This window comes from Propithecus coquereli, unplaced genomic scaffold, assembly GCF_000956105.1.
Source record: "Propithecus coquereli isolate 6110/MARCELLA unplaced genomic scaffold, Pcoq_1.0 Scaffold3, whole genome shotgun sequence".
In the NCBI taxonomy this organism is placed as follows: Eukaryota; Metazoa; Chordata; class Mammalia; order Primates; family Indriidae; genus Propithecus; species Propithecus coquereli.
Genome location: NW_012148618.1, coordinates 4,801,442 through 4,814,351, shown reverse-complemented (window position 1 = coordinate 4,814,351; position 12,910 = coordinate 4,801,442). Strand labels below are relative to the sequence as shown.

At 44.9% G+C, this 12,910-nt stretch overlaps 1 protein-coding gene across 1 annotated transcript in view; it reads left to right on the top strand.

Annotated features, from left to right (window-relative positions):
* The window catches only part of RYR3 (ryanodine receptor 3), a 393,465-nt gene that overhangs the window by 283,279 nt on the left and 97,276 nt on the right, over positions 1-12,910 (top strand). Inside the window, exons 47-55 of the mRNA XM_012649115.1 lie at positions 6-83; positions 1,727-1,867; positions 3,098-3,261; positions 5,314-5,392; positions 8,923-9,012; positions 9,981-10,127; positions 10,315-10,377; positions 11,828-11,903; positions 12,016-12,139. Coding sequence (XP_012504569.1) covers positions 6-83; positions 1,727-1,867; positions 3,098-3,261; positions 5,314-5,392; positions 8,923-9,012; positions 9,981-10,127; positions 10,315-10,377; positions 11,828-11,903; positions 12,016-12,139 — 962 coding nt within the window. The remainder of the gene's footprint in view (positions 1-5; positions 84-1,726; positions 1,868-3,097; positions 3,262-5,313; positions 5,393-8,922; positions 9,013-9,980; positions 10,128-10,314; positions 10,378-11,827; positions 11,904-12,015; positions 12,140-12,910) is intronic.

Here is a 12,910-nt window from a genome sequence, read left to right as displayed (position 1 = left end):
GGCCTTCCATGTTACAGCAACTCCTGCGACGTCTTGTTTTTGATGTGCCACAACTCAATGAATACTGCAAAATGCCTCTCAAGGTAAACATCACTATTGTTACAGAAACACAGTCTACGGCACAGGAAGCTTGCCTTGTAATACATGATGTTTTCACAATTTGGAGAACAAAATACACCCGAAATGGGTTTTACTCCCATAAGCTGATAGTTAGCCTACAAGATACAACCCATGAAATCAAACCCCTTCTTGAATGTACAGGTTGGAGAGAGTAGATTTGCTGGAATCATTAACTGCTCCAATTTTGTTTCATTTATTTCTGCTACTTTTTTAACAGAGATTAGTAAGGGGACTTAGATGTGGTACTTTCCTGCCCTAATTAGGTTTTCATAATATGTTCAATCTCAAAAAAGCTTTGAAGGACCTGTGGTTTTTCATTTGAAAGGACTAAAATGTTCACTTTCTATTCCATACTGTTTTGTGCTTTTTTTTTTCTTTGTAACAGATCCTCTTTATTGGTTTTGTACTTTTTTTCTCTTTATTAATAGAAAGGCCACAGAGACCTCTTTTTATTTGTTGTCTTATTCCTTATTTTCTCATGTATTTTATCACTAGCATTGAAAGCATCTGGGCCTGGTGGGAGGGCACCAGAATCAGCCACCCACCCAAGAGAACAACGTTTTTATCTTCTATCTCTGAGGCACCTGCCATATTTGCATACTCAGAATGTCAACAATGGCTAGACATACCTAAAAATCCTACCTAGCGATTTTAACAGAACTTTCCCTTCTTTTCAGAAATAGTCCAAGCAAGGATTTCAAGATGCATTTTACTGGGATATTCAGAATTCCCAGAAGCTTTTAGTTCAATCCCCTGCCTCCATGGCAGGCAGAAAACAGTTTGTATGTTCTCAGAGACTCCACATTCCTCCAAGGGCTAATTCTCTCTAACCATAACAGTCCCAGTTTTAATCTCAAAAAGCACTTTAACTGATAACCACAGCTTAATTGGGCATTGCCTCTCTGCAGACCTTTGCTGTCAGCTGGATGCTGGCTTTGAAGGGGCGTTATTGACACCACTCAATAATCTCGCTTTTACTGCTGACATCAGTGGGATTTTTCTTAGAGGATGTGCTCTCACCTGCTGGGATGGGAACATTATCAGTGTACTTCTGCCCTCTGCTGGCCAGATGTGAAACTGCTGTAACATCACGGGGCTATCAGAGGGCTGGAGAGAGGCCAGGAAGCCATGGGTAGTAACCAACGTAAATAAAATCTTCAGACCCGCAACTCACTGCCCACCGTCCCCTCCCCCTATCAGGATCCCCCAGGATCTTCCAGAATTGTGAGCAAAGGTTTCAGACGAAATTCTTCCTACCCCTGACTGGCTAGAACAGCGGCACACAGTAACTCCTTTGAGAAGGTGGCATTTTCTCATTTGAAGTAGAAACGCTTCCTCTCCAGTTTCTAGTGACTGCTAGGGCACATTAGGAGAAACAAGAATTAATCAGGCAGATTCAGCTCAGGCTAGAGCTCATCAGGCACAAGGCCAGACAGTTCCCAGTGGTGTGCAAAGGGTCTCTTTGTGGACAGCCCCCAACTGTTTCATACGTTGGTTTCATTCTCATGACCTGTGCTTACTATTTTATTCTCCCCTGCATGTTTTTGATGCCTGTGGATTTTCTCCATCCCACCCCACTGGTGCAATCCTGTTCTGAACTTCCCAGCTTCTGACGAATCACTATGAACAGTGCTGGAAGTATTACTGTCTGCCTTCAGGGTTGGGGGGCTATGGCCTCGCTGTGGAAGAAGAACTGCACCTAACCGAGAAGCTCTTCTGGGGGATTTTTGACTCCCTCTCCCATAAGGTAATGGCAGTGCTTCCTGCACAGAAAGGGAGGCTCTCAGCGACCCAAGCACCTACGAATAACTAGCGTCGATTTAGCTTTACCACGTACCAGGAACTGTGCTCAGTACTTCATGAGCATATTACATTAATCCTTACCCGACTTTCTGAAATGAACCTATCACAATCCTCATGTTACAGGTGAAGAAAGGTTTCAGAGCAGTTGAGTAACTCGCCAGGCTCACACAGCTGGTACATGGAAGAGTGACCACCAGAGTAAATGACAAGAGTGTTTTCTGGTTTCAGTCTTGGTGACTGACCCCCTGTTCTTTTCCCCCAATTTGGTGTGGCTCCTGGGAGCCAACCTTCACTAAGACCGAGCCAAGAGGAAAAGCCCTGACACCTGCTCTGATGTTGGTACGTGGGATTTCCAGAAGACTTCAGCCATTCTCGGGGAGGTTCTTCATAGCCACTCATTTGAGGAGGAGATCGAGTGAGAACTCAGGGCCTCTGAATCCCAAGCCTTATGAACAGTCTGATCAAAATAAACTCCAAATCTCAGACTTTGCTCTACTTCCCTTAACCCGACTTCCTTAGATTTGTGAGGTCCCCAGCTTTAAAGGCAAAAAATGAGTGAGCCTGGTTTTGTTAGAGAAGTCTGGAGCATGTATTGAGATATAGCTTGTTCACCTGCACTTAAATTTTCTTTGCCCCTGAATTTTTTTGGTCTAGAAAAAGCAGATCAAAAGCTTTTCCCAAACCTATGCTATTTGACTAAACTTCCTCCCTGGCTGGGTTCAAGGGAGAATGGTCTAATATTGAGCAGTCTGCTAATGATGTCAACAAATGACCCACATCGGCTACTATGGAGCTTGGCAAAACTTACTGTGCCCTCTCTAATCGTAGGTTGGGTCACTTTCTGTGACCATCCTTGGCAGTTAATAGACCTTTCTAGCCTAGCAAGAACCACTTAACTTTTAGATAGCCTTGAAGTTAACTATTTGGGAGATACTGATTTAAATCTTGGTTTAAAATTTTTCAACTTAAATGATGACTTGAGGGCTTTACAGATTGTGATTTCATCCTCTAAGGATACCTCAGTTTCCACCAGAAAGTATTAAAGTACATTCCCCATTTTGGTTAACATGGATAAATACATGCATTTTATTTTTATTTTCAGCTAACTGGTGAATGGTTCTACCTGATAGCATGATCGTTTCTCAACTAACATGGTCTTGGTTTTCCTTCACAGAAATATGACCCAGATCTTTTCCGAATGGCTCTGCCTTGTCTCAGTGCTATAGCTGGGGCCTTGCCACCAGATTATTTAGATACCAGAATCGCAGCCACATTGGAGAAACAGATCTCGGTGGATGCAGACGGCAACTTTGACCCCAAACCTATCAACACCATGAAGTGAGTGCACAGTCATCTCTAAGCTGGTCCTAGTATTCTGTCCATTAACCAACGTTTTCTTTCAGAAGGTAGCAAGAAATTTAAGCTTCCCCTCTTTCTCTCCTGCCAACACTGTTCATTTCCCTTGACATTATAAGTCACATCAGGTACAAGGTTTAATCCATACGTATCTGATTATATACTGTATTATTCTGTGATTTTGGGGGGAGGGGAGGGTTGGTTTATTTATTATGAGAGACGGATACTTCCATAAATAAATGTCGCCTGAGGCATTCAGAGAACCACCCTGACAAATTATGCAATTAATTTATTAATGAGTTTTTTGACAAAATCTTTGCTGTTTGTGAATTAGGCCTGTATAGTTCTAATAGCATCGTACATCAGAACAGCTCCATAAATAACACTCAGCTGAGCTCTGGTGAAGCCTCGGGTGTGATGGCAGAACCCAGTGTGGGGTCCTTATTTTAGAGGCTGGACCTGCTCTTTGCCATGCCGAAGGATGCTGGAACTTTGGAGTAATCCTACAATTCTGCCTTTTCATTTCTCCCCATGAGTCTCTAGAATTCCTCCCTGGTGTAGATAGCCCATGGAGGTGTATTTATCCTTTGGGAAAAGTATTGCTCAGTTTTGGTCCGTCGTTCTGCCCCAGTTGTGAATGTGTGTCATAGGGTATACAGTCATCTCCAGGTGCGTTTTAAATGGATAGCTCCAAAACTGCTTCAGAATGAGCAGGGAAAGTAAAACTGATTCTATATGAGCCTCTTGTACTTGTGTTTGGTGGCAGCAGTTCTCAAATAAGAGCCTGAACATTTCACCAGGGGGCTGTTGGCTTTGATAATATTTAAAATTCATCTTTAGGATAGTTAAGCACGCATTCCGCTGGACAGAACCTTGTGCTGCGGGGATGGTGGGAGACAGATTGAACTTGCTGTAAGGAGGAAGTAAGGAATGTGGCAGACCATCCAGCTGGGGCCAGAGGAAAGGTGCTAACTTTGGAGAACTCGGCCTATAAAAACTTCAGCTAAGTGTGCTGAAGGGTGACAAAGTAAATGGTGTAATAACTTGGATGCTTTTATAAACATGAGACAACATTATACTCTGGCAATTGTGAGCTGAGTGGTTCTGTGTTATTTTGGAAGTTCTGATTTCTTTAGGTGTACCTCTGACCTCAGTAAGGTTCTTTAAGGAATGTGAGAAATGGAGACTACCTCTGGCTAACTTAAGGATAAAAGCACCTTATTGCAAGAATATGGGGTCACTCTCAAAACCTAGTGAAAGGCTAACTGGTCCTCAGCAAGGACAGGCCCCAGGGAAGGACTGGCATCAAGGCACAGTGACCAAATGGACAATCTTCAGGGGCCCTCATCGGGCGAATCACCTTGAAGAGCTTGCTGCCCTTGTCCCTCTCAGCTCAAGATTCCAGTCCTAAGGAGGTAGCATCTGATTTGCCTGGTCATAGGCCCATCCTTGGTGACAGTCCACAAAACAGTGCGTGCAACACAGGAAGGTGATGCAACATGAAGGGAAATGGAGGTGCCGATCCCAACAGAAGGGCTAAGAGCTGCTGGGCAAGCAGAGGTGACAGATGTCTACTGTACTTCCAAAATTCTAGTATTTAACCATGAGCCGCTGGACCCCAAAAGGTAGACAACAACTATTTTGTAACATATGGTCCTCTGGCTACGCATTTCTGCCATTCCCAGGTTGGAGCCGTAGGGTGAAAGGCCAGTTATTTTGGTTAAAGGTATTCTCACTGCCTAACCTGGACAGGCCTCACCTAGGAGCCAGGAGAACCCAGAGCAGATGGCAGGGGCCACCTGTGCAGCAGAGGCTTCTGCAGAGCAGCCCATGGTTAGGCCTGGGTGTGTGTCTGTGACCTGAGCCCGTCTGTGCCACTCCTGCTCAGCAAAGTCACTATGTCCGGAGTGTAGCTTCAGCTTTGGGGTTAGCTGGTTGATCAAATCCATCTTCTGACCACTAGTTCTGACTGTCTTCTGCCATGTCTGGCTAAAGTGCTTGGGAGGTTGTAATATTTTTTTCCTTGTTTCACAGTTTTTCCTTGCCTGAAAAATTGGAATACATCGTCACCAAGTATGCTGAGCATTCACATGATAAATGGGCCTGTGACAAGGTAGGGATTATCATCCAACTGACAGTTGTCAGGGAGAAAAAATCACCCAAGAACGTTAAAGGTCCAATTCTGGAAATCTGCCTGATTTGTCTAAGTGACAGACTCACCATGCCAAGAGCATTCATTATTTCTGAGCAGCAATTTCCCAGAGTTGGTGGAGGTCAGAGAAATAGGCAGTGGCAGCTGCCAGTGCCGCTTTTGTAGTTTTCAAGAAATGATCGATTTTGGAAGTGTTAACGTCTTTCTTAACATCGTACTTGCTGGAGTTTGTGCCCAAGCTTGTGTGTGTTGGACATAAATGCTTCCCGGGGATGGGAGGCTTTATTTATTTACTTTCTTTGAATACAGCGTCGGAAAAGGAAAAATGAAGAAAGCCTTACCCTTGCATTTTTCTAGGAAGCTGAATTTTATTTTAGGGAAGATACACAATCATCTTCCTATGGTAGACAGTGGTAGAACCTCCAGACACTCCCTTATTAATAAGCCTGTCCATCTGGTGTTTAAAATTCCTCACCCCATGAGGTCAGGCTGCTTAATAAGTTTAATTGCTGTGTCAGCCCTTTAATACTGGCAGGCAAAGTAGAAAGACTGTGCCAAAGACATCCAGGACTCCTGTGGGCAGCCAGTTAAGGACTGGGGCCATTACTCAGCTGCAGCCATGGAGTGTAACAGGACCCATCCCCACAGCAAAGCCACAGAAAACAACCTCTACGCAGTGTGCCCTCAGGTAGCGGATGCCTGGAACCACCGGCTCAGGTTCTGTGTAGATCTGGGCTCAGCTCTTCTCCTCTCCTGAGTCCCTGTTAGGGAGAGATGGTAATGACAATCATTGTGACTGTAGAATGGGCTAATCCCTCATAATTCTAGAGCAGGAGTTGGCAAACCTTTTCTGTAAAGGGACAGATAATAAATATTTGAGGCTTTGTGGGCCAGAGACAGTCTTCATTGCAACAACTCACCTCTGCTGCTGTAGTACAAAAGTAGCCATAGACAAAACATAAACAAAAGAGGGTGCCTGTGTTCCGATAAAATTTTATTAATTAAAAAAACAGGTGGTCAGCTAGATTTGGCCCAAGGGCCATAGTTTGCTGACTCTAGAGCATCTGTGTTTTCTAAGAACTCTTTACATATGATCATTCAGCCAGCTCATGAATTAGGGAGAACAGACATCTCCATGACTCCATAGCAACGGCCAATCCATCACTAAACCATGTGGATTTTACCTCCTGAGTCTTTCTTGAATCTGGAGAGTTCTCTTTAGCCCTATGCCATGTCAAAGCAGCCATCATCTCTCACCCAGGCAATGGGGACAAGCTCCCTACAGGTCTCCTCACCTGCATTTGCTCCAGTCTGTTCTCCACGCTGCAAGCAAGTGAGGGTTTCACTATGCAGATTTGGTCATATTCTACCACTGCTCCTCCTGCCCAGCCCCTTCTCCTTGTTAAAATCTTTTAATAGTATCTAACTATTCAGAATAGAAAGGTCAACATTCAGTATTCTGAATGTGGCCCAGTACGTAATCTGATCTCTGCTACCATCTCTAGCCTCCTCTCTTCCCCGACCCCTGCCCTCCAGCCACCCTCTCTGTGTCACCCACACATGCTGCATGTGCCTGAAACCCTCCTCCATCTGAGCCAGATACCCTCCTGCACCCACACAGGTGCACACGGCATTCACCAACTCATCCTGCAAACGTCAAGGCAGGTGTGATTCCCGGGGTGGAGCTTTCCCAGATTTCTCCACTATAGCACCACGTTCTTTAAAGTACTTTCACAGCATTTTTATATATTTGTATTTAGGACAGATACACATGTATACATTTATTCTGGTTACCAATTGTACATTTCCTAGTGTGGTTATTTGGTAAATATCTCTTCCTGCCCCTAGACTGTAAGTTTCGTGAGGGCAAAGATACACATGTTTGGTCACCACTGCCAGGGACCACTGATTATCTAACAAGAAAAGTAGTGTTTTCCTGGCCCTCAAACCCTCGCCATCTTGGAAGAAACAAAATGAACCAGCCATTGTGGGACAGGTTATTCAGAGCTGTAATGGGCACAGGCATAGGGCTAGAACACACAGGAGTCCCAAATCCAGTGTTGGGGGTCCAGGAACACCTCGTAGAGCTGGTGACATCCACAGCACGTGCTAACAGATGACCAGGGCACTCATCACAGGCAGGTGAGTGTACTGCAGGCCTCAGGAGCAGCAGGGTGGACACAGGGAGGCAGGAGAGAGTTTGGTGGCTTTAGGGAACTGTGGTTCGGGATAGCTAGGACATGGAGGAGGGTGGGAGAAAAAGAGGAGTCTGGAGAGGTCAGCAGGATCATCTTGCTAGGTTTGGAAGTCATGTGAAAACATTTGGGTTTTACCAGGATGGCAGCTGGCAGTCAGAAATTTTGAAGCAGTAGAGTGCCCTGATCAGGGTGAGTTTTGAACCCCCTGACAGTAGTGTAGAGAATGAGTCCATGGAGAAGAGGCTCGGCTGGAGGCAGGGAGCTCTCGCGGCAATCCCAGTGAGCGCTGATGCTGCCCTGCGCTAACATAGTGGCAGGGAAGCAAGAGACAGACAGACAGACAGACAAGTGCTGTGAAGGGTGCAGAGCAGTGGTGTCCGGGAGGAATCCCACAGTGCTGGCTTGGAAAGTGAGTGTAAGCTGGGGCTGTTCACTGAGATCCAGGGAACCCAAGAGAAGGAGACATTCAGAGACGTTAAACAGCCAGGTTCTGCTTCAGACACGTGGAGAGGTACCTGTGGAACATCCGAGCAAAGCTTAAGAGGGTTTGGAAGTTAGGAGTGAGCTCTGGGCAGGAAGTATGGATTTGGTATCAGTCACTTGTCGGTGGTAACCGAAACCGTGGGCCTAGATTAGACCACCTAGGAAGTGAAGAGGGACAAAAACTTGGGAAATACATACTTGTAACAAACGGACAGAAGCCCAGTAGTCTTTGGGTCTGCAGGGTTGTGGGACTCAGGGTCTCACTTTTATCTCTGTGTCCATGGTGCCTGGGACAGCATCTGGCACATACTACAGAAGGCTTTCACCCAATATTGATCACGTGACTGCTAAAGTTCCTAAACTTCCATCACCCTACGAAGCACGAAATACTGCAGCTTTGCTTTTGGGTTGGCAGGCAAGGGGTGGGCCAGTCAGCCCCTCCGCATGGGCAGTAGGTCCAGCCCTTTGAGCCTTGCCTCTGTTCTTCCTGTGAGTGTGACCACTGACCTGAGAAGCACTGTTCTCAGGGCCTCGTGAAATATCTTTCTGTTTTAAGTGGGCCTGAAATGCAAGCGAGAAAGTGGCGAGGACAGCAGCTGACACATGAAAGAGTGGAGAACAGAGTTCAGGATGCAGGGGGCAGAGAGCCTGCCAGCCTGAGAGGATCAATTAGACGTTTCTAAGGGCAATTTCCAAGCTCTGTCACTACCCATTCTTCCGTTTGTTCAACGAAAATAGAAACAGGGATTTGGGTCACATATCAGGGCTCTGTGAGTGCCAAGGATATTTAACCTGAAAATATTCCTACAGACTCAGAGCGGGTGGAAGTATGGGATTTCCCTGGATGAGAATGTGAGGACCCACCCACTGATAAGGCCTTTCAAGACATTAACGGAAAAGGTAAGAACAGGGCGTCTGATAACACGACATGCTGTTTCCTTTCTTGGGAATTATATCTGATGCTCAGAGGAGTTCAGAGCACATTTACTCTCAAGTTCCTTGAAGACATTCTAGGACTCATTAGCTTGCCAGTGGACAACAGCCCCAGGACCACATGCTGTTCTTTGTCTCTGAGAGCCCACTGGAGAAAGCAGCTCTGTTCAGCTCTTGTGGTCTGGGCCAAAATGCATTTGTAGTTCTCTTGCAGTTGAACTAAAGGGAGGGGTTTTGTTTGATTATTGGGGGCTGCTGGGTGTGGGGAGAAGGGACAATGAATTGCTGGAGAAAATTCAGACAAAATTGATTTCCAACACACGGAAGTTACAGGGAGTAGAGAAATGAGTCCCCAAGGAAATGTGAACAAGTCTGTTGCTTTTTTTTTTTTTTTTTAAATTAATAAATGTGATTCAACTCAACTCTGAATTCTTACTTTGTGATCAGTAGGAGTTCTTTGTGAACTCTAGGCCGAGCATCACATGTAAAGAATGGTGCATGTATCTTTGTATACATATTGACCACCTGTGAAATTGTGCATAGATCAAAAGAGAATTCTAAGAAATTCTGTTTCCCAAGCTTTAAGGAGAGCTTTGTGCAGATGCATTTTGACAATATCTCATCTTCAATAGCTATAAGAACATGAGGAATCCCTCTCCTGTTCTCGTTCTTCTTTCTCCACAAAATGCAAATAATGTCATTAATAATGTCTGGCACATTTCCTCTGAGGGCAGGAGTCGTAGTGTCTTATACTTAAAAACATCAGACAGACTGCATGTTTAAGGTGAGATGCTGCAAAGGGTCTTTTGACCTAGTAAAAGAAAGCTAGAGCTAACTAGCACCCCTGTCCACTGTGGGACCCTTCCATGGAGAGGAGTACTAGTCAGAATGCTGGGTGTGTTCTACAAAGTTCTCCTGCTCACATTCTCTTCCAGGAGAAGGAAATTTATCGCTGGCCTGCCAGGGAGTCCCTGAAAACCATGCTGGCTGTGGGCTGGACTGTGGAGAGGACCAAAGAGGGGGAAGCTTTGGTTCAACAGCGGGAAAATGAGAAGCTTCGAAACGTGTCCCAGGCCAGCCAGGTACGACACCACACCCAGAGGCTGCTGCAGAATCTGGGCCAAGTCTCCCTGGGGCATCATAGATGGGGCCACCTGAGATGAACCCTGGGGATTTTTCAGGACACAACTTTGACGGCTGAAGGTGGGGTCGCTGATAAGAAAGAGGAAAAGAATGGCAAACCCAGTGACTCTGCCTTTGCATTCCTAGGGCAACAGCTACAGCCCTGCTCCCCTCGACCTCTCGAACGTTGTGCTCTCCAGAGAACTCCAGGTCAGTGTTGACACTTTCAGAACAGCATGACTTGCTCTCTCAAACCCCTGCAGTGCAGGATATATTATAAGAGTTAAAGGGAAAAAAATAAAAAGAATGCCTAGAACAGACCACCACTGAAATATCAAAACTGCAGACATTGTGCAGAGGCCACAGGGAAAGTCCCAGCAGAATTAGCCAGTCACCCAAAATGCGGTAGCTTTGCACTTGTTCCAAGAACATTGTAATGGCAATGACTAGTTAAAGGAAGAGCAGCCAGCACAATATAGTCATCCCTCTGTATCCATGGGGATAGGTTCTAGGACCTCCTGCAGATACCAAAATCCAGGGATGCTCAAGTCCCTGACATAAAATGGCGCAGTATTTGCATACAACCTACACACATTCTCTAGAGATTAAATCATCTCTAGATTACTTATAATTCCTAATACAATGTAAATGCTATGTAAATGTTTTATGCTATGTTGTTTAGGGACTAATGACAAGAAAAATTAGTCTATACATGTTCCGTGCAGATGCAATTTTCCTCTTAATATATTCAGTCCACAGTTGGCTGAATCCATGGGCGCAGAACCCATGGAGAAGGAGGACCGACTGTGCTGTATCAAAACACAAAAATACATAAAACAGCTAGGAGGAAATCCGTGAAACCTGCCCCCTGGGTGGAGATGCTTGCCTGGTCCTTATAAGTCCCACAAACCAAGAGGGCAGCCCACATATCCCATAGTGGATTTGCTCAAGTTCCCCGTGATGGTGCAGGCAAGCAATTGTTGCAGGATATGGGGACGTAAAACCAAGAGGACAAGCTAAATGCCCTAAGCTGCTTCCTCCCGTTGCTCCCCTCCTGCACACATTGGTGGCTGTGGCCCGCCCCAGCCCAGGGCACTCACCCCTCTGAGAATCCGTCAGATCAACCCCTTGGACCTTAGAGAAAGTTTCTTTCCAAGATGCCTCCTTCATTCTCAGTCACTGTTTTATGAGCCTTACAAAGACCTATTCTATTTGAGAAATCTTTACAGCAGTTTCCTCCAAAATGTGACTATTTTTAGTTTAAGCCAAAGGCTTTCAGGAGTTCTAGACTTTTGCATGCACCACACTGCTAACTCCTAGCTCAGGTCAGGAGTGTGATACTGAACTCCTGTGACAGATCATGAGTACCACTGTGCAGTTTTAACTGGAAATGGGTGTTTTTCACGCATGCATCCAACTGCCAGGATAATAAGCTACAAGGGAAGGACGGAATTAGAAATTGTTTTCTGTGTGTATGAGAAGATATAAAACTAATGAGGTACATAAGCACAGACTAATGAATGATGGGAGGCCCTCCATGGTGTGCTGTTAGCGTTTAGTGGTGCGCTGTTCCCAAGACTGCCAGAAATAGCCTGCCATGTAGGAAGGGGTTTTTCTTGCTTGCTTTCTGTCTGACTTGTGTCTCCTTGGTGGGACACAGGGCATGGTGGAGGTCGTGGCTGAGAACTATCATAATATCTGGGCCAAGAAGAAAAAGCTGGAACTGGAGAGCAAAGGTGAGCCTAGTTCCCAGTATCCCCCAGAGAAGCTGAGCTGGGAGTGGGCATGTTCTCCCAAAAGCTCAAAGGAAGAGCCACATATGTTGTCTCTCTCACCTTACTGACCCAGGTGGTGGCAGTCACCCTCTTCTGGTGCCATATGACACCTTGACTGCCAAGGAAAAGTTCAGGGACCGAGAGAAGGCACAGGACCTGTTTAAATTCCTCCAAGTGAATGGTGTTATAGTTTCTAGGTAAGTCATCTTCCGCGTGATGTCAGTGAGGCTGGGGTGTGGGTATGGTCTCTGACCCTCCAGGTCTTAATCACCTGCCTACAAAACCCAGCAAAGTAAGGGCAGCAGTGGAGTCTTTTGAAATGAGAACTTTTCTTTATTTTGGAGCATGAAGCCTCCTTTTCTGACATAAACAGGAAGGGTAGGTATCCATTTTTAAAGATCAGTTACAGCAAAGAATTATGACAAATTATACTAGCATATCTTAAACATTTAATTTTAACCTAAAATGTATAAACATGCATTCATTCACAAATCTTGTGCTACAGGCCAAAGCCCTTTCTTTGTTCTAGGGATTGGAGTTATAAATGACATCCATAATACATCCTCAAAGCTTTGAAATTTGTGCTTCTTTAAAGAACAATGAGAATTTGAAGCACGTGAAAACAATATAAATGGAGTATTCTAGATATTTTTAATTTCTTTCCCTGTCTTTTATTGTTGTCTCACTCATACCTAATTCAAAAACTATATATCTGGAAGCTTGCAATTGCATGTCTTTGCAAAATATGCAACTTGGTTTTGTTAGAATAAACAGTTCTCTTCCCACCCTTATGTTGTTGTATTATGTAATATTTTATTAAATTGCAAAATACCAATAACAGGTATAACTGACATAAACAGTCTTTGAACAAAGGGAATTGATTCTTACGAAGATGCCCTGTACTAGAGAGATTGAACACATTGTGATTTCCTAAGATGTTTTATCTCAAACTTATATAAGTCAAAATT